The sequence below is a fragment of the Panthera onca genome, chromosome B2 (genome assembly GCF_046562875.1).
Source record: "Panthera onca isolate mPanOnc1 chromosome B2, mPanOnc1 haplotype 2, whole genome shotgun sequence".
In the NCBI taxonomy this organism is placed as follows: domain Eukaryota; kingdom Metazoa; phylum Chordata; class Mammalia; order Carnivora; family Felidae; genus Panthera; species Panthera onca.
In genome coordinates, this window is record NC_138343.1 from 76,571,850 (window position 1) to 76,594,454 (window position 22,605).

General features: G+C 34.0%; 1 protein-coding gene across 6 annotated transcripts in view; it reads right to left on the reverse strand.

The window, feature by feature from the left end:
- The window catches only part of SNX14 (sorting nexin 14), an 85,096-nt gene that overhangs the window by 44,517 nt on the left and 17,974 nt on the right, over positions 1-22,605 (reverse strand). For 3 of the 6 annotated variants that reach the window (XM_078447122.2, XM_060616097.2, XM_060616095.2), the window contains exons 2-8: positions 21,442-21,562; positions 19,777-19,853; positions 19,617-19,695; positions 15,008-15,051; positions 13,131-13,218; positions 8,171-8,255; positions 1,386-1,542 (exon numbers count right to left, since the gene is read on the reverse strand). In XM_078447122.2, the coding sequence (XP_078303248.1) occupies positions 1,386-1,542; positions 8,171-8,255; positions 13,131-13,218; positions 15,008-15,051; positions 19,617-19,695; positions 19,777-19,853; positions 21,442-21,562 (651 nt within the window). Of the gene's footprint in view, positions 1-1,385; positions 1,543-8,170; positions 8,256-13,130; positions 13,219-15,007; positions 15,052-19,616; positions 19,696-19,776; positions 19,854-21,441; positions 21,563-22,605 lie in introns of those variants that run through there. The other 3 variants (XM_060616098.2, XM_060616096.2, XM_060616099.3) reach the window with 2 other exon arrangements.

Here is a 22,605-nt window from a genome sequence, read left to right on the forward strand (position 1 = left end):
CTAGTGGTTCACAGACCACACTTGGGAGTCCTGTACTGACCAGGAGAGAGTACTATTTAAGAGAAAACAGCATTTCCTTAACAGGAAGGATTTGGGTGAGCACTAGAAAATACTCATCTCAGAGTATTTAAAATATTTAATATATTTTGAAATTAATGTTTAAAACTAATAGGTTTTTAACAGTATAATTACTTTGTAATTATAATATTTAAATTAACATTATAGAGGAACCTGGGAGGCTCAGTCGGTTAAGCATCCGACTTCAGCTCAGGTCATGATCTCGCAGTTTGTGGGTTCGAGCCCCACATTAGGCTCTCTGCTGTCAACAAGGAGCCTGCTTGCTTCGGATCCTGTCCCCCTCTCTCTCTGCCCCTCCTCCGCTGGTTCTCTCTCTCTCTCTCTCTCAATAAACTTTTTAAAAAAATAAATAACATTATATATTAATTTCTTTAAAATAAAAATATTTTCATTAAAATGTTTAAAATTTTAAAAATGTTAATACAAATTTTAGGTCATAAATAAAGTAATATTTAAAGTACATCACTAGGGGCACCTGGATGACTCAGTTGGTAGAGCATACAACTCTTGATCTAGGGGTTATGAGTTCGAGTCTCATGTTGGGTATGGAGATTACTTAAAAATAAAATCTAAAAAAAATACATCACTAAAAATAAGCCATAATTTCTCTTCTAAGAATTATTAGGATAAGAGTAATGAGGTAACTTTATGCAATAATCTAAACATGTTCCTGCCAGAACAAGGAAGGACAGTCTAGATGAATTCTAATTATTCTTCTCAGGTTTATATTTTAAAATACAAACATATCAGTTTAGTTTGTTCAAAGTGTTTCTGTCACTAAGTCACAATGTGTATGTCTTTAAAATGGAACACCAAGAATGAACAAAGTATAATGATTTCAAATGAAAAAAACTGATTTTATCTATATTTACCTTGGGAATTTCCAAAAAAAAAAAAAAAAAAAAACCCTTCTAAGCAACACAACACATCCAAATACTTAGTACCTAAAATGGCATTTTAAGACCGGACAAACCGTACTTCTTTAAAAATGAAAAGTTATTCACATCATTGCCTAATCTCAAGTTTTAGTGTACTCCTATTATGATCAATAATAGCAACATACAGGGGCGCCTGGGTGGCTCTTGATTTCAGCTCAGGACATGATGTCATGATTCATGAGTTTGAGCCCCACATCAGGCTCCAAGCTACCAGTGTGGGGTCTGTTTGGGATTCTCTCTCCCTCCTTCTCTGCCCCTCCCCTGCTCTCTGTCTCAAAATAAACTTAAAAAAAAAAAAAAAAAAGAATATCAATACACATATGGCATGGTATGCAAATACCGCTATGACATTTTCCAGTCTATTTATACCTGCAGTCTGTTGCTTTAGGAGGCAAAATATAAGGAAAAAGTAGTTCAGTGAGTTTCCTTAAATAGTGTAATTCATCTCTTCGACTCCTCAAAGCCACATGAAGCTCTGGACCATATTCTTCTAAAGCAGCTTGCTGTAAAAACTCTGTATTTTCTACTACAGAGATTAAAAAATAAATATTGAAAGAAGTTAAGTAACATTAACTAACTCCACCCATTTCCACTCACAAACAGAAAATCATTTAACACAGTTATTCCTTTCATAACCCTCCTTTCTTTCCAATATGTATTTTACTGGGAAATTTTTCACAAATAGGATATAAAAAGAATAATTCCCTCCTTGCCAGTTTTTCAATTTTGCAAAAATTTGATAAAAAGGCCCTTTCCCAATGCAAGCAAGAATTTTAACTCGTATCACTATTTTACACATTATATTAAACAGGGGTGCCTGGGTAGCTCAGTCGGTTAAGCGTCCGACTCTTGATTTCAGCTTAGGTTATGATCTCACAATTGAAGAGATGGACCCCTGCGTCAGTCTCTGTGCTGACAGTGCAGAGCCTGTTTAGGTTTCTCTCTCTCCCTCTCTCTCTCTTTAAAAATAAACTTAAAAAAAACACAAATTATATTAACAAAAGCAAATATTTATTTTAAAAAGTGGAAAAACTACAGAAAATTTCTAGCACATACAAAGCTGTTGCTATCAAATGTTACATCTGTTCATCCTTTGCAAATACAAAAACAAAACAAAACAAAAACCCTGTTAAAATTCTTTATTGTCTCTGCTTTCAACATCAAAATAATTCAGGTAATCTTTTAAAGCACTTATGGTATAGAAACTGGCTTTTTTGATTAAGTTCTGTACCTTCTGCCCAGCATATAGGACACAAGAGGTACAGAACTGTATAAGTCCATGAATAGATACATTACTTAATGAATATTAAGTGATGATAAAACTTATATTAACAGTAAGGTTTCTTTAAAGGTCAAATACTAAATATTTTAACTTAAAGGCAATAGTATTGCCACTGTTTTTTACAGACCTCAAAAGAGTAGAAGAAAAACAAGTCATGTTTTCCCCTATTTGCATTCTGTGCCTAGTTTCAAAATCATGGCTTCTATGAAGGGAATCTTAATCTAATTCAATGGCATGTATTTTTCACTATTTTCTTCTATTTTTATTAAAAGAGAATGCAAGCACATTTACCCAAAAAAGTCAATATATGCATACTACTAGTGTGAATACTAAGAAGATAAATGAAGGCCATCTGCGCCTGAGGTACAAAAGGACTGGCGAAGGCAGATGTAGTTTTTACAAGAAATGCATTTTATTTCATAATTATCCAATTATTTGCTAAGCATTTTCTCCAAGAATTTGGGACACAGGTTTTTAAAAATTTGTCATGAGCCGGAATTTAAAATAAGACTAAGCCATGCTAAATTACAACTTTACTTCGTTAACAAACTGATATGATCTTGAACAAATGATATAATCCCTGTAAGTCTCAGTTCCCACATCAGTAAATAGTTAAGTAGTTATTAACACTGAAAAGTCATCATGCAAAATGTGTAAGTAATTATAATAGTCAATGTGATTAAGCATTTACACATAAAATATAAATTGAATCACTAGATTGAAATCTATTCAACATCTGTCAGACTTGAAAGTTTTTTGTAGTTCAAGATAATGAGAAAATAAATCATGCAAAACATTAAGAGAATACAGGGAGGAAAATCTTAATTGGGAATGTAAACAAAATATAGATGCTGGAAAACAGAGCATGGACTAATCCCCACTAATCATCAGTACATCTACTGCCTAATCAGTTAGTAGTTTTCAGACCAAAGCAGGAAAGGTCTCCAGAATTCATGACAAAGGGATATCTTTAGGATGAAAGACTAGAGAGTAAGGTCCTTTTGCACAGTTTATTACTGAATTTAAATTAAACCAGTGTTTCTAAATGTGTACACATTCAGTATTTCTAAGAGCCATAAAAGTACTTACATAGAAAACATCTATATAATCCCTATTCTCAAAAGACAGATTATAGAGAAAACACTGAGAGTAAAAGGAATATGGATGAAGAGATGAACATTTAATTACTTTCTGAATTATGCACAATTTGTGGGGCCAAAGAATTTAGAAAATAAATCCACGCATTAAAGAAATGAAAATTCAAAAATCTGAAAACCTTTTTTACAAGTCTATCTAATTCCCTGTCATAATATTTAGAATACCAGGACTTTTGAATAAAATGAAAGTCCTTCTAAGCTCTGACCTTTTACTTCTATGGATCTCATTAACTACAATATTATTAATGAATGTAATCTAGCATTTTATGACAATTTTATAACTGGGAACCACTTTTTGCATTAATCGTAGCAAATTAACAACCCCTCTCTTGTAGTCTCAACAATAAATTTCAAATTATCACTCTCTTAGAGACAAAATAATTTGGGAATTTTATTAAACTGATTAGTTCAACTAAAAATAAAACGGGCACCTGGGTGGCTCAGTCAGTTAAGTGTCAGACTCCTGATTTTGATTCAGGTCATGATCTGACAGTTCTTGAGATCGAGCCCCATATCAGTGTGGAGCCTGCTTGGGATTCTCTCTCTCCCTTTCTCTGCCCCTCTCCCACTTGCACTCTCTCTCTCAAAATAAATAAACATTTAAAAAAAAAAAAAAAGATGCTGGCACAAGAACAGACACTCAGATCAATGGAATATAATAGAGAACCCAGAAATGGACCCACAAACATATGGCGAACTAATCTTTGACAAAGCAGGAAAGAATATCCAATAGAATAAAGACAGTCTCTTCAGCAAGTGGTGCTGGGAAAACTGGACAGCGACATGCAGAAGAATGAACCTGGACCACTTTCTTACACCAGACACAAAAATAAACTCAAAATGGATGAAAGACCTCAATGTAAGACAGGAAGCCATCAAAATCCTAGAGGACAAAGCAGGCAAAAACCTCTTTGATCTTGCCCGCAGCAACTTCTTACTCAACACGTCTCCGGAGGCAAGGGAAACAAAAGCAAAAATGAACTACTGGGACCTCATCAAAATAAAAAGCTTCTGCACAGCGAAGGAAACAATCAGCAAAACTAAAAGGCAACTGACAGAATGGGAGAAGATATTTGCAAATGACATATCAGATAAAGGGTTAGTATTCAAAATCTATAAAGAACTTATCAAACTCAACACCCAAAAAACAAATAATCCAATGAAGAAATGGCCAAAAGACATAAATAGACACTTCTCCAAAGAAGACATCCAGATGGCCAACTGACACATGAAAAATTGCTCAACATCACTCATCATCAGGGAAATACAAATCAAAACCACAATGAGATACCACCTTACACCTGTCAGAATGGCTAACATTAACAACTCAGGCAACAACAGACGTTGGCGAGGATGCGGAGAAAGAGGATCTCTTCTGCACTGCTGGTGGGAATGCAAGCTGGTGCAGCCACTCTGGAAAACAGTATGGAGGTTCCTCAAAAAACTAAAAATAGAACTACCCTATGACCCAGGAATTACACTACTAGGCATTTATCAAAGGGATACAGGTGTGCTGCTTCGAAGGGGCACATGCACCCCCATGTTTATAGCAGTACTATCAACAATAGCCAAAGTATGGAAAGAGCTCAAATGTCCATCGGTGGATGAATGGATAAAGAAAATGTGATATATATATATATATATATGTATATATATATATATATATATATATATATATATATATATATACACAATGAAGTATTACTTGGCAATCAAAAAGAATGAAATCTTGCCATTTGCAACTACGTGGATGGAACTGGAGGGTATTATGCTAAGTAAAATTAGTCACAGAAAGACAAAAAATCATATGACTTCACTCATATGAGGACTTTAAGAGACAAAACAGATTAACATAAGGGAAGGGAAACAAAAATAATATAAAAGCAGTGGGGGACAAAACAAGAGGCTCATATATATGGAGAACAAACTGAGGGTTGCTGGAGGGGGTGGGAGGGGGGATGGGCTAAATGGGTAAGGGGCATTAAGGAATCTACTCTTGAAATCACTGCTTCACTATATGCTAATTTGGATGTAAATTTTAAAAAATAAAAAATAAAGTTAAAAAAAAAAAAAGATGCATCCATTTACTCAAAGCCTGGGTTCAAAGTGTTTGTCTTTAAAACAAAGACTATAATTTAAAAAAAAAAAAAAAATTTTTTTTTAAATGAAAAAAGAAAAAAAAGGGTGCCTGGGTAGCTCAGTTGGTTGGGCGTCTGACTTCAGCTCAGGTCATGATCTTACAACTCGTGGGTTTGAGCCCCATGTCGGGCTCTGCGCTGACAGCTCAGAGCCTGGAGCCTGCTTTAAGTTCCGTGTTTCCCTCTCTCTCTCTCTGCCCCTCACCCACTCACACTCTGCCTCTCTCTCTAAGATAAATAGACATGAAAAAAATTTTTTAATGAAAAAATAGAACAAAGACTATATTAAAAATACCTTTCTCACATAAAAACCTGCAAACAAATGTTTGCAGCAGCTTTATTCATAACTGCCCAAACTTGGAAGCAAGCAAGATATCCTTCAATAGGTGAATGGATAAATAAACTGTGGTACATCCATACACTGGAATATACCTGAGCAATAAAAAGAAAAGAGCTATTCAGGGGCAACCTGGGTGGCTCAGTTGGTTGAACATCGACTTTGGCTCAGGTCATGATCTCATGGTTCATGGGTTTGAGCCCCACTTTGGGCTCTGTGCTGACAGACAGCTCAGAGCCTGGAGCTTACTTCAGATTCTGTGTCTCCCTCTCTGCCCCTCCTCCACTCACATTCTGTATCTCTCTGTCTCTCAAAAATAAATAAATGTTAAAAAAAATTTAAAAAAAACAAAAAAAGAAATAAGCTATCAAGCCATGAAAACACATGGAGGAGCCATAAATACATTATTTTTAAATAAAAGAAGCTAGTCTGAAAAGGCCACATTATGATTCCAAGTATATCACATTCTGGAAAAGGCAAACTGTATGGACAGTAAAAAGATCAAGGGTTGCCAAAGGTTCGTGAAGGAAAGAGGGAGAGATGATAGGTGAAACTAGTCAAAACCTACAGAATGTACAACACAAAGGGTAAACCCTAATGAAAACTATGGACTTTAATAATAATGTATCAATATTGGTATATCAATAGTAACAAATGTACCAATACAAGACGTTAATAGAGGAAAAGAGAGAGAGATGGGCACTCTCTATACTTTCTGCTCAATTTTCTGTAAACTTTAAACTGCTCTAAAAACTAAAATTTACTGGGGCACCTGGCTGGCTCAGTTGGTGGATCATGTGACTTTTGATCTCTGGGTTGTGAGTTCGAGCCCCACAATGGGTATAGAGATTACTTAAAAATAAAATGTTTAAAAAAATAATAAAGAAATTTACTAGTAAAAAAAACACTTCTCCTATGCTTTTTCCTGACAGTTTATGGCTAAAGACAATCAACTTGTTTTTGCCAGTGACAGGACGATGATTTTTAAGTTAATTTTTTTATTCAATTAAATTACACATATTCAAACTCTTCTACTTTTTGAACATGTTGAAGGTAAAACTATTTTAGTTCTTATGATATAAGATGAACACAGAAAACAAATTCAAATATAGAATTTAAAACGCTTCTCATACCTGAGGAATTACTCAGCAAAAAACAAACTAATGATTCGATTAAATTTTACTTCAACCCTGCTGAGAACATAATTTCCCCAAACAAACTGATTATATAACTGATATTATGAGAGACAGAAAATTGGTTCTGTGTTCAGATGAATTTGGGATGTGGTAAGTTAAAAACTAAGTAGTTAAAGCTATTTCTTTGCTGTAGGACTACTCAGAAATTTTGGTATGCTAGTATTTACTGGGAATTTCCAGAAGGGGAATATAATATATAGTAATTACCAGAAAATATGACAATGAAACCTCTTCCACATGGTTACCTACATGGAGTAGTATGTAGTATCGATAAAGAATACCAAAAGCATTAGGAAAGCACTGACAAAGAATACCAAATGCAAACACAAGGAAAATCAGTTTTGTAAAGAATCAACCCTAGAACACAGAAGTGATTTTGTTAAAGAAAAATTCCAGTTTGATCTAAGAGCAAGAAAAGTCCCAAATGAAGATTTCACTCATTAATCAGAAAACATTTACTATGTGCAAATCATGACAGTATAAAGAGGCCAGGACATACACAAAAAAATGCAAATAGGTGATCCTAACCAAAGCATAATACACAGTTAAAGACAAAAGTAGATTAAAATATCTGACTAGACAAGAAAGTATTTAAGTATACAATTTAGTCTCTATAGCAGAGTCACTAATTTTAGTAGAGAGAGAACATGATAATTGTAGTACTATGAAATTAAATGGTAGTGATATATACAATGGGCTGGAATAGGTCAAAACTGTTGAAATCATTAAGAAAAAAAGAAAGGGGGAAGAGATTATGTGAGGTACCTCAGAGGAAGTAATGAAGGCAAGACTATTATTCAAAAGAAAGATGAAAGTCATCAACAATGTATCCAAAAGTTAACTGTATTTTAATTTTCACAGATTACTGCGTTTTTGCAATCACTTACATTATAAAACAAAATACTGAAAAAGATTTCAGTTTAAAGGAATACTTTCACAGCATTTGTGAATATCAGTTAATGCATCAGTATTCATACTTAGGTATTTAAGGTGAAAGCTGGTATATAAAAATCACTCAAACTTTGTAGTAGAAAACTATATTACCTTTCTGACTGGCTTTAACTATCACTTCTATATGCTTCATTGCTGCTTTTAACAGTTTCTTGGTTATAATAGATGGAATATCCACCTGGAAAAATTTAACATTAAAATAATACTTTTTAACATTAAAAATAAAATGACATTAAAATAAAATAACAATTAAAATAAATAAAATAACATTAAAATAAAATAATTACCAGTGAGTTACAATGGCAGGAATATTATATTTAAGATGCTGGAACACATGATCTTAAAAGTTAGAGGTATTATTTAGAAATCTTTCAAAAATAATTTTCTTGGATCATACTAACTGTAACTTTAGACAGTTTTCTACCATGGTAAAGAAAATGTGTATTAAGGGTGCCTGGGTGGCTCAGTCAGTTAGGCGTCTGACTTCGGCCCAGGTCATGATCTCACGCTTTGTGGGTTCAAGCCCCGCGTCAGGCTCTGTGCTGACAGCTTGGAGCCTGGAGCCTGCTTCACATTCTGAGTCTCCCTGTCTCTCTGCCCCTCCCCTCCTTGCACTCTGTCTGTCTCCCAAAAATAAATAAATATTAAAAAAAATGTTTAAAGAAAATGTATATTAACATGCATACACTATAAACTATATTTTTCACAAAATATATCTTTATTCTTATTTCTTTCATGTGTTTCTTTTAAACACAAAGAAAAATCTCAAGTAACATTATCCCTTTGAGACCATAAATTTCTGTTTATTAAGGTTACTTAAAAATGAAGTTTTCCATTCAGCTTACAAGATAAATCCTGGTTTTAGGCTATATGGAAGCATTCTATTTTGGAATAACACTAAATTTCATCATTCCCCACAGATATTTTTCAGCTTAAAGGCTGGAAACTGTGATTATTGCAGGTTAGCGATGAAAAGTTGAGGGCTTATATGCACACACAGAAAAGAGATAAAAAAATAAGACTGAATTGCAAATAAAATGAATCACCAAAAACATGTTTATTGACTTCAACAGGTTTATCCTCTACCACAATACTCAACACATTATATTTTTCCCTTTATCAAAGGCATGAAAATATTGCATCATAGTAAAGTTTTGTGTTAACTCTTCTTTTTAAATTCTACATTAAGGAAGGGGGGAAAAATCCCAGGCTAATAAATCTAATAACTGTAATGGATCATAAACCCCCAATTTTTAGTGATCTACCAGTAAAACCCAGAGCAGTTAACAGATATCTTTTGGCTGTATAAGATAAAACATATTCAATAAGAAGGGATATTTTTGTTAGTAGTTTTTCTTGTCGCAAAATAACACGACTCTTCATTTCTCCCTCATTTCTTGCCCTCAGTGATTATAAATTGCTATAATATTTATCAAACAGGATGTATGTTTTCAAATATTATATAAAATCTTCTAAGAATACTCATGAAAATTTTCATTTGTAAGTTCCATTTTTAAAGACTTGAGGTCACAATCAAAATGGTAAAATAATGGGTTCGTCACTAAACTTTAATTTAAAAAAAAATACACCACTATTGTGTACCCTTAAATGATTCTTTGTTTTCATTACCCCCAAACTGCCAGTTTACATTATTTAAGCAATGGTATCAAGGACAGAACACTGTACTAGGAATAAGTTGACCCAGGCATAATCCTTGACCCATTAGCTACCTCTGACACTTCATCAAAGTTAGTTTCTATATAATGGGTATGATAATGACCCACTTATCTCCCCGGATAATGATGCAGATAAAATGAAAAGAAAGGATGGGGTGCCTGGGTGGCTCAGTCGCATCTGACTGACTAAGCATCTGACTTTTCATGTCGGGCTCAGGTCATGATCTCATGGTGGTGAAATCAAGCCCCATGTCGGGCTCCGTGCTGAGGGTGGAGCCTGCTTGGGATTTTCTCCCTTTCTCTCTCTGCCCACCCCCTTCAAAAATAAACATTTAAAAAAAAATGAAAAGGATAGATAGCGTTAACAATCCAAAAAACAAAAGAAAATATTTGCAAATCATATATATGAATTCGTATAACTCAATAATGAATAGACAACCCGGTTAAAAAATGGCAAAGAATCTGGATAGACATTTTTGAAAAAAAGATATACAAATGGCCAATAAGCATATGAAAAGACGCTCAATGCCACAAGTCATCAGGGAAATGTAAATCAAAGCCACAATGTTACTACTTCATATCCATTAGGCATGGTTAGAATCCAAAAATGAGATAATAACTAGTTCTGGCAAGGATGTAGAGAAATCAGAACCCTCATATACTACTGGTGGGAATGTAAAATGGTATAGCCACTTTGGAAAAGAGTCTGGTAGTTCCTCAAAAAATTAAACAGAGAGTTACTCGTTTTACCCAACAATTATATTCCTAAGTTTACCCCCTAAAGAAATTAAAATATATATCCCCAAAACCATTAAAAACACTTGTACACAATGCTATATGGCATTATCCAAAATAGCCAAAAAGTGGAAATAATCCAAATGTCCATCAACTGATGGATGGATAAACAAAATGTGGCATATCTACACAATGAAATATTATTCAGACCTAATAAAGAAGTCCTGATACATGCTACAACTATAACATGAATGAACTTTGAAAACTTTATGCCAAGTGAAAGTAACCAGTCACAACATGCCACATATTACATGATTCCATTTATATGAAATATCCAGAATTAACAAATCTATAGAGCCAGAAAGTAGATTGGTTGTTGGCTAGAGCTAAGAGGATGAAAGAACAAGGATTAATGGCTAAAGAATGAGGTCTCTTTTGGGTGATAGAAATGGTATAAAATTGTTGTGATGGTGCATAACTCCAGGAATATCTGAAAAAACACTGAACATTTAAATGAGTGAGTTGTCTGGTATACAAAGTAGACCTCAATAAAGTTGTTACCAAAAAGTACACATAAAGCAATCCAAGTATGAGGTACTATGATTTTAAAATCACTGGGCTTGGGGCGCCTGGGTGGCTCGGTCGGTTAAGCGTCCGACTTCGGCTCAGGTCATGATCTCACGGTCCGTGAGTTCGAGCCCCTCGTTGGGCTCTGTGCTAACAGCTCAGAGCCTGGAGCCTGTTTCAGATTCTGTGTCTCCCTCTCTCTGACCCTCCCCTGTTCATGGCTCTGTCTCTCTCTGTCTCAAAAATAAATAAACGTTAAAAAAAAAAATTTTTTTTTTAATAAAAAAAAAAAATAAATAAAATAAAATCACTAGGCTTTCTCAAAGCCTAACACAGCAGAGCTATTCTTCTAAATTAATACTTATAAATTTATTGTAATGAATCAGCTTTTTGATCAATTGATTTTATTTGACTTACTCTAAGTTGTAATTTAAGTGACTTACTATCAACCAATTGATATTTCTTACTAAATCTTTTATTCCAATTAAACTCTATATATGTGCCTTAGAATTTTTTCAACAATACGATTAAGGGGCGTCTGGGTGGCTCAGTCAGTTAAGTGTCTGACTTCGGCTCAGGTCATGATCTTGCGGTCCATGAGATCGAGTACTACATCAAGCTCTGTGCTGACAGCTCAGAGCCTGGATCCTGCTATGGATTCTGTGTCTCCCTCCCTCTGCCCCTCCCCCACTCACATTTTCTCTCTCTTTCTCTCTCTCTCTCTCTCAAAAATAAACATTAAAAAAATTTAATTAAAAAGTAGACAATGTGATTAATATTTATCAACTTTTTTCTACTTATAAAATGGTAAAAGCTCAATATGAAGAAAAATAAAGATGAACTGAAAGAAGTGCATGGAAAGAACCAAAAATCAGCATCAACCCATCATGTTGGTAAGAGTTAACAATAAGGATATATATGTACTTAATACACATATTAACAAGCTTTAATATGTAAACTTTGTTTTCAATGTGGAAAAATACCACATATATTATTTTCCAGCCTCTTCCACTTGATTATATAAGGAAAATAATTTCTCATGTAAATAAGTACTATTCTACAAAACGATTTTTCATGGCTGTACAGGATTCTATAATTGGCATGTTCTATATTTTAATCAACAATTTTATCATTAGACATCAGATTTTCTTTTCAGTTTTCCTTTTCTTAAATTATATACTACAATGAATCTTCGAGCATTCATTTTTACATACATCTCATGATTATTTATTTAAAATATATTATCAAAAATATAATTATTTGGAAGTATAGACATTTTTAAATCTTTTGGTAAAGATTCCCAAACTGTCCTCCAGTATATGAGTTATACCAATTTGGATTTGTACTTGTTCTGCCTGTTTCCCCACAATGACCATTACTAGACATTATCATTCTTTCCCAATCTGATAGGCAACAGAAGAGCATCTCATCAAAAAACTGTATTTATTTGATGTGAGACAACATAGTCTCAAGTGTTCATTGGCCATTTTTATTTTTCTTTTGTGAACTGCTTATTCATATTTTTGCATATCTTTTCTACAGTGATTGACTATTTTGTTAATTTCTCAAAAAAGTATAGAAACATTTAACAAGATTTACCTTTATTTAGTAATTGTAGAGAGATGATATATACCAGTTTATTGTCAATGTGCTCAATTCTATCAAACTGACAAGGCAGTATGCAAGCATGTGTGTCTATAGCCAACATACTGTAACTACATACAAAGACCCAAACATATGACTTGAAACATTTTTTTAAAAAGTAGATCATAATCATCGCCATTTACTCAATAAATTCATCTAACTAGAACGAGACTTTTTTTTTCCTACAGTTGTCTTTAGTTGTCTTTTTATTTCTAATTACTACAAACCAAGGTGCATAAGCATTAAAGAAAGTAAAACTTATCAATAAATCAAAAATGACCCATTTACCTTTTAATCTAAAAAAATTAAAGTGAAGAAAAAAATACTTATAGTATAGGATAAAGTAAAACTAAGATTAAAAAAAAAAAAAAAACACCTTTTTAGGAATAATAAAACCCCAAATTCCCAAATTTCTCATTATAAATATATACCTTGTGAATCCTTCGAATTAAGACAGATGCAAAAAACCGTAATGTAATTCTCAGTTCATCAACAAAGGACTCATCATCTGTTACATCCCTTCAATTAAGGAGAAAAGCAAGCATTTAAGAGCTCAGAGAAATACACCATTACTCCTTCCACAAACCTGGGAAAGTTCAGAACTTCCTCTTTTTTTCCTTTTAATTATGCTATTTTCCTTTGCTTTTTAAACAATGCATTACATTACAGAATAAAAGATAAAAATGTACAATGAAAAAATAAACATCTCCCATAATTCTAGTACCAAGACATAATCATTACTAAGTAAACTGTAGTATATATTTCCCTGTAGACAACCACATATACAAAGTTATATTTTTACAATACTACAATCATTTTCTAAACATCATTAAAGAAATTTCTAAGAAACAAAACAAAGAATAATATGAGAGGAGCAACAGAATTAAATTAATACAAAATTTTAATTTAGTTTAAAATATTTATAGATTAATATTATAAACTGATTGTAAAGGGTAAAAAATAATAATTCTATTTGAAAAAGAAAATAAAGTGAAACTCAAACATTTTTAAATGGAAATTTTGACAACTTTCTTCTGAGAAGCTACTTTTCATTTTCCTGAAGTCTTGAGGTCCCTAGAAGAATTAGGTCACTTCTCTAATCAAAGCAAGCGAGAAAGGTATGTATAATGGTGATATCCTGAACTTGGAGATGGTGCTATTTAGTCCCTTGGCAGAATAAAGAAGATAATTGTATTAACCACGCTTCCTACTATTAATCCCAAGAAAGTGGCTATTTCAGTATCAATAACTACACTGAAGAGAAAATACATACTTTAATATTTAGAAATACAGCCAGCTTTAATGAAGAGTCATAACACGGGCAGGAGTGAGGGGAATATTCACAACAGGATTCATTATACAAAAAGACTTATCATCAACTTTACTTAAATGGCAAATGCCCCATATTTAAGACAGAATCCAACATAAAAATATTAATTTACATAGCTTTTCAGGAAAATATGGCATATAAATTGGATATTAAGTTTAATACATATAGAGCATCTCACCTACTAGCAGCTTTTAATTAGAAAATTCAAAATATATAAAATTAAGACAGATGTCATTGAATATTACACCTGTAAGTCATATAGGTGTAAGTGTTCAAATATGTAACTAAATACACGATGTTTTTGTAAGGAAACATTTATTAAGTATATAATTTGAATTTCTGATTCTCAAACTAGATTAATTTTTTAGATCTAGAGTATTTTCTATATCCTTCCAAGGCAGAGGGTGCTTGTACATCCATAGCAGATACTAAAAACAGTTACTTTGGAAAAAAACATTAATATTCTAGGAAAATACTATTAAAATTATATTTCAATTTAATGAAACATCTGAATATAAATTTGCCTCTAAATGTACAATTATTTCAAATGTAAAAAGCGCATACAAAATATTAAGTTACATTCAGGAGTGATAAGAAATTCTCTAAGTTGATTTTCCTTCAAAAAGCAGCCTAGGTTTTTCTTCTTTGCTGTCACTAAACTGTTAATTGATTGCCTATGTCTATGGTTCTTATCTAGGGCCAATTATGCCTCCCAGGTAATATCTGGCAATCTCTGAAGACATTTTTGATGATCACAAATAAGAGGATGAGGGGGTATTACTGGTAGCTAATGGAAAAAGGACAGGAGTTCTGCTAAACATCCTATAATACATAGGACAGCCCCTCCAAAAGAAGAATTACTTGGCCTAAAATGTCAATAGTGACAAAGTTGGGAAATCCTGGCCTACATTGAAAACATTTCATTAGCACACTTCATTGTATTCAGTAAAGAAAAAAGGTATTATAGAAAGAACATACCTGTACCACGGATAAACAAAGTTTTCCAACACTAATTCAAGAACCTGTATAAAAATTATTTTTTAAAGAAAAATCAAATTAATTAACTAATTCTAGGAAAATAAACCATACTACTAAATAATATATATTGCCAAGAACCAATTTTATTATCCCAAATATTGACATCTAATATCATACTTTCACATGACAAAGTGTGTATGTCAACCTTACATGGTTGTTGTGATGATCAAAAACAAAATATGAGGGGCGCCTGGGTGGCTCAGTTGGTTAAGTGTCCAACTCTTGATTTCAGCTCAGGTCATGATCTCACGGTTTCTGAGTCCAAGCCCCATGGTGGGCTCCGCGCTGACAGCGAGGAGCCTGCTTGGAATTCTCTCTCTCTCCCCCTCTCTCTCTGCCCCTTTCCTGCTTGTATGCAAACATGCCCTATCTCTCAAAAATAAATAAACATTAAAAAAAAGAACATATGTGAAAGCCGTAAAACTCCATAAAAAGAAAAATTGCTATTAGAATGATATATACACATTTCTAAATATTCCTACAATTAAATAAAAAAAAAAAAAAAAAACACTTAAATTTTTCCTGACTTCTCTGAAGAGTCACTGAACTACAAGTTCTATGGAAAGAAGAAAAATATAAGTTAGCCTTTTAGATTCCTAACTTTCTCTATAAATCAGTATTCCTTGAATAAAATGAAGAAACAAGTAGCTAAGACTTACATAAGGGGTCAAATTTAGGAATCAGTGATTACTTTTATAAGGGGTCAAATTTAGGTATAAGTGATTACTTCAGAAGGGAGAATCGTGACTAAAGAAACAATGAGGGGGACTTCTGGGGTGCTAATAATGCTTTGTTTCTTGATCTGGGTGCTAAGTTATATGGATATGTTTACTTTGTGAAAATTTTAGGCTGTAAATTTATAATCAGTATATAAATTATAAGTAAAAAGTAACAAAACTAAAGAAACCCTAGGTGTTAAACTTTACATTTCTTGGAGCACTTGGGTGGCTCAGCTGGTTGAGCATCTTTTTGATTTCAACTCAGGTCATGATCTCACAGTTTGGGAGTTTGAGCCCTGCATTGGGCTGTCTGGGCTGACAGTGTGGAACATGCTTGGGATTCTCTCTCTCCGCCCCTTCCCTGCTCGCTCTCTCCCTCTCTCTCTCCCAAAATAAATAAACATTAAAACAAAAACAAAAAAAACTTTCCATTTCTTGTGTCTGGGTGTAGCAGTATGTTAATTTTTAAAAAGACCTGCAACAGGGTGACTGGGTGGCTCAGTCAGTTGAGCATCCAACTTCAGCTCAGGTCATGATCATATGGTTCCTAAGTTTAAGCCCCACATTGGGCTCACTGCTAGTAGCACAGAGCCTGCTCCAGATTCTATGTCCCCCCCACCACCTGACCCTCCCCTGCTCATGCTCTCTCTCTCTAATAAACATTAAAAAAAAAAATGTGTCTATTGCAAATGTAGAACCAAAAGTTTTAAAAAATAATAAAAAAAAATAAAGACTTGCAACAGTGGGCAGTAACTTTTAAAAGCAGTAAGGAGAGAATGAAACAATATATCTAATCTGACTATATGCCTATATTCCTTCTCTGGCAGCAATAAGAAAGGTTACAGATTCTCTAAATATTAAGGCAAGATTTGATTTTTAATTAGAAAACCTAAGCACTGGTCATTATCAAGTGGGAAAATAAAATACATATAAGCAGGGATATGACACAGAAACTAGAAAGTCTGCCATTAAACATCTGGTCTTATTTTATTTCCTAATTCCAATCACTAATTACTATTGAGTTTACATCCTGAGTAGCTCTCTTCTACAGCTCCATTGATCAGTCCTTATTTTCTCACTCCTAAATTGTAGCAACAGCCTCTAAACTAGTCTCCTTCCAAGCTAGCTCCCTTCTACCCACCACAAAGCTGTTAGAGTAACCTAAAACATATATTTGAACATATTATCCCCCCCCCCCACCCCGTATAAACCTTCAATTTCTCAAACCACAATATATCAAAGTAAGAAAAGTGGAGCTGCGCTAATTTTAAAGGGGTGGGAGAAAGATGTCTGCCAGCAGCTGTGACCATTACTTTCTTTTCACCTCCCACTACATCCTATGAGTCACATCTGAAAACTCCAGTTACACAGTTCAAAAATCACTGGCTTCCAAGATCAATTACACTCCTTCAGCAAAGTCCTTTTAGTCTTTTGATAATCTGATTTCTAAAGGGCCATATAAGAACTGGTTAAGGGGCGCCTGAGTGGCTCAGTCGGTTAAGCGTCCTACTTCAGCTCAGGTCATGATCTCATGGTTCGTGAGTTTGAGCCCCACGTCAGGCTCTGTGCTGACAACTCAGAGCCTGGGGCCTGTTTCAGATTCTGTGTCTTCCTCTGTCTGCCCCTCCGCTGCTTGCACTCTGTCTCTCGCATTGTCTCAAAAATAAATAAACATTAAAAAGAAAATTAAAAAATAAAGAAATAAATATAAACTGGTTAAGAACTAAGCCAGACTCGGGTTTTAGAGTGAGTTCTGCTAGCAAGCAGCTATGAACTTGAGAAAATTATTAAAACCCTCTAAAGCCCAGTTCTGGTAAATTCATCAATAATAGCACCTATTTTATAGGTTGTGTGATTTCAGAAAATTATGTAAGTAGTTAGTATTATGCCTAATACAGAGCAATAACCAATAAATATTAGCTGCTAGAATATAGTATCTTCACTGCCCACATCCTCCCTCACATTTTGCCCTCCAGCTTACTGAACACCTTGTTTCAAGGCCTCTCTTTCCTTTCAAAAGCTCTTCCTAAACCATGAAATACCTTTTTCCACACACTATCAGTTATAGAGGTATAGAAGTATAACTTCTAGTTATACTTTCTGATTGCCCCTCTCAACAGTTATTCATTTCTTCCTCTGTACTAATAATATACATCGCACATTTCTTCCATTATTGCCTGCATTTACATTATATTGTATGTACCTGTTTATATGCCTACCTCCCCTCCTAGATTGAAATTCCTAGAAGAAAGTGACCATATCTTACTTCTCCTTCTATTCCTAGAGCCAAGTCCAGTTCCTGCCTATAGTAAAATCTCAAAAAATGTTTTTAAATGTTGGAGCTTACATTTACTGAACACCAATAAGTGCCAGGCAGTCAGCCAGGAGCTTCCCTTAAGTTCTTTCTTTCTTTTTTTTTTTTTTAAGAAATTAATGAAGTGCCAAAGACACATAATACTCTTATTAGAGGTCTTATCTTCAGCAGACCTCATCAAATCAGCACTCTCCAATAAAAATGTAACGTGAGCCACATATGTAGTCTTAAATTTTCAGGGGCGCCTGGGTGGCTCAGTCGGCTAAGCGTCCGACTTCAGCTCAGGTCATGATCTCGCAGTTCGTGGGTTCGAGCCCCGCGTCGGGCTCTGTGCTGACAGCTCAGAGCCTGGAGCCTGTTTCAGATTCTGTGTCTCCCTCTCTCTCTGACCCACCCCGTTCATGCTCTCTCTGTCTCAAAAATAAATAAACGTTAAGAAAAAAAAATTTAAAAAAAAAATTTTTTTTCTAGTACCTACACTTTTTAAAAAGTAAAAAGAAACAGGTGAAATTAATTTTACAATATATTTTATTTAAACAAATATATATCTAAAATATTATCATTTCAACATGTAATCAATAAAATATATAATAGGATACTTTACCTTCCTTTTTTCTTACTAAATCCTCAAAATCACATCTCAATTTGGGCTAATACATTCCAAGTTGTTTATTAACAGCCACATGTGGCTAGTGGCGACCATACTAGACAGCATAGTCCTAAATCAAGGAATCTTGAAGATGAAAAAGGACTTACAGAAGAAATGAAAAAGAAAAGTGCCAACAGTTTGGCATTTATGCAGCATACTTTTAGCCAAAGGATACAAACTGGAAAAAAAGATAATTAGGTAGGATTCAGGAGCCTAATGCTATTCTTCAACTAATTAGCATTCAACTTAATTCAGTACATATCTATCAACTACCAACAAAATATCTGGCACTACAGTTAGTGCTGGGAACAAATGGGACCCTACTCTCTGCCTTCAAGGACTTGACTGTTTTCTCAGATCAATGGGGAAAAAAAAGTCTCTAAAAGAAATAACTAAAATATATATGTTACCCAAAAGGTACATATAAAATGTGACTGCAACAAAGAAAAGGGAGCATTTTATTCCTACATTATGTGGAAACTGTGACAAGTATCCTGTCCTCCGCTCTACCCTTCAGCCAGTGTCAAAACTGGGATCATAATTCAGCAGGACAGACTTGCTCCTTATAGCTCATGTCTCCTTTTGGAATTACAAAATAGTATTGTCTTACCATAAAGATGACTATTGTTATAAAGTTAAGCAATATCTAGGTAAAACAGTGCTTTCTTTCACTAAAATGTCCATTTAAATTAGACATGGGATCCAAAAACATTTCTAACTTACCATTTGAGTTGCATATTTCATAATAACCAACTACCTAGTCAATTGATTAGGTGGCATATATTAAGATGTTCCTTGACTAAAGTTTCCATAGTATTTAATATTTTCCGCTTGAGTATATTTGACAATATTAAATAAATCTGTTACCTCTGAGAGAGATGCATCAACCTTGGAAGAAATTTTTAAATCTAGCCATGGCTGGTAGTTTTCAAGTAGTAAGGAAGGCCTAAAGAAAATCATACAATTAAAATGCTTGAAATCCAAAAGGTAATTGGAAGGATCAACACATAAAAAATGTTTAACTTACCTATGTCGTTTACATTTCACTTTACCACAAACAGCACAGCTACGACCTTGAGGAAATAATTCTTGAAGTCCTAACTGCTAAAAAAGGGAAATGAGGAAGGAGAGAGATTTGCCTTTACTTTACACTTAATCTTTACTAAAGAGAATAATCTTTTCAAAAGCTTATCAATGTATAAATTCAGCAAATTTTTAAAAAAATTATCACTTGTATGCTGTAACACTGAAATCATTCCTTGTAATAAATACTGCTGGCTAAATTAAACTGCCAAATCAAAGAGAAAAAATACCTGATGAAATGCATTATAATACCTAAGCCAAATTTCCAAGCTTAAAATTAAGGATAGTTGTTATGTTCACTTATTAAAAAAAGAAAAATCGATCTATATTTGAAAATGATACTCTACTGAAAAAATGTAAGGAAAAACTATTTTTTATTTCTCTAAAACCTTAACTTCAATTAGGAGAAAGAGAAGTAATGTTCCTGACAAAATATGGGGCATCACTGGGGGCGTTTGGGTAGCTCAGTCAGTTAAGTGTCCCATTCTTGGTTTCGGCTCAGGTCATGATCTCATGATCACGGGATCAAGCCTCGTGTCTAGCTCCACACTGAGCATGGGGAGCCTGCTTGAGATTACCTTTCTGACCCTCCCCCACTCGTGCACACATGTGCACATGCTGACTTTTTCTCTCAAAATAAATAATCATTCATATATGAGGCACCCCTTTCCTCTGTGTTTTTTTCTTAGTAGAAATACCAACAAATCTAAAAAGAGGGACTGAATTAACTTGAAGAATTATTAAGCAAGACTTCAAGATATCTACACACTAGTGACTTTGCCTACTCGACATAGATTCAGTACACTACCACCCTAATGAAATTTCAGATATACAAATTATTTTGGTTAAGCAAACTTCCTAATTATTTCTGTCTCTTTTTATGGAGCAAAAAGACATTTAGGAAATTAACAGGGTTAGATCATTTAATCCAGAGTTCCCTAATTGTGTCTGTGCCTCAGAATCACCTGGAAAGCCTTTAACAAATACTGATTATGAGGTCCTAACCAAGAACTATTCCATCAAAATCTGGTGGGAAGGCCTAGGAATCTCTATTTTAAAGATTCCTCAGGTGATTCTACTATACAACCAATCTGGGAACCTCTGTCTTAATTTATTGTCTTCATGGTTAATATGCAGTTAGAGGACACTCTAAAATTATGGATCTCAGGGCACCTGGGTTGCTCAGTAGGTTAAGTGTCCAACTTCAGCTCAGGTCATGATCTCACATTCATCAGTTCGTGAACTGTGCTGACAGCTCAGAGCTTGGAGCCTGCTTTGGTTTCTGTGTCTCCCTCTCTCTCTGCCCCTCTCCTGCTCACACTCTGTCTCTCACACTCTCAAAAATAAATAACATTAAAAAATAAAATAAAATTATGGATCTCAACTTTTTGAGAATTTTGTATTTTCTTTTCATAGCTCCCTGTAGAACTATATGCCTTCAAAAATATACACATAAATTTCATTTTGAATATGTTCTTATGTCTTCCACTATTAAATAATAGCAGATGGATTTTTTAAATCACTGCTTTAACATGCTGTCAATAATAATATTAAACAGCACAGATAATACATGCTGACTCTTTCAAAAATAAGAACACAAAAATTTTACCTTGGGTTTGTATTTTATTGTGAAGAATATATTTGGTAAGAGAGAATCTGGTCCCAATGAGCAATAGAAGGTAACAACTCCAGCAACAAATGACCAGAAGATCATTAAAACATGAAGATACCTTAGAAATAAATGAAAATAATTATTACAACCAAACAAAAGTATAAAATTTAAGTTATTCCTTCAATGATTCAGCAAGTATTTATTAAGCACCTACCATATCAGACTGAAGACAGATCTCCAATTGTCATGTCTCTGATATATTTATTTAACTCTAAGGATCACAGAATGCATGCTATCAAATGTACATTTCATTTAAAGTATATGAAAGTATAAATTTTCAGTATTTTGTAATTTGGTACCTAGGTTTGACTAGTCTATATTTTTCCAAAAGACCTTCCAATAATATTGGTAGTATTAATACACCATCAAAATTCTGATTATTTTTCATTAAATCAAAAAAAACTTTACTGACTAATATTTTGTGCTACCCAGTACTACACTCTAGGGAGACAACTGGGAACAGCACTGCCATGATCTTTACATGCATGGAAAACATGATCTAGTAGATGTAACAGGTAAGTAAATGAGCACAATACAGTGTGATCATGTGTTCTATATTATGACAAGAGAAAGCATACATGATATGGGAACACCTCAGGCAGAATATGTAACCCAAATTTAAAAGGACAAAAAAGCTTTTTTCAAAGAAAGCAGTATCTATGGAAAAGCTTAAAAGAGTGAGTAGCAGAAACCCAACAGAAAAGAATAGGGTAGAGAAATGAGGGACTTGGAAAGAGACAGGGGAATTCAAACTTGGGAAAACCACATGAACTAAGATTTGAGCATAGCTCCAAGGACCAAGTGGCTTTAAGATGAATCTTAAAACAAAACAAAACAAAACAAAACAAAACAAAACAAAAAACAGGGGTGTCTGGGTGGCTGTCAGTTTAGAGTCCCACTTCAGCTCAGGTCATGATCTCATGGTTCATGACTTCAAGCCCCATATCAGGCTTGCCGCTGTCAGCACAGAGTCCACTTAGGATCCTCCGTCCCCCTCTCTCTCTGCCCCTCCCCTGCTCATGCTCTCTCTGTCTCAAAAATAAACATTAAAAAAAAAAAAAAAAAAAAGAAACAGAAGCCAGATGATATGGAGTCATAAAA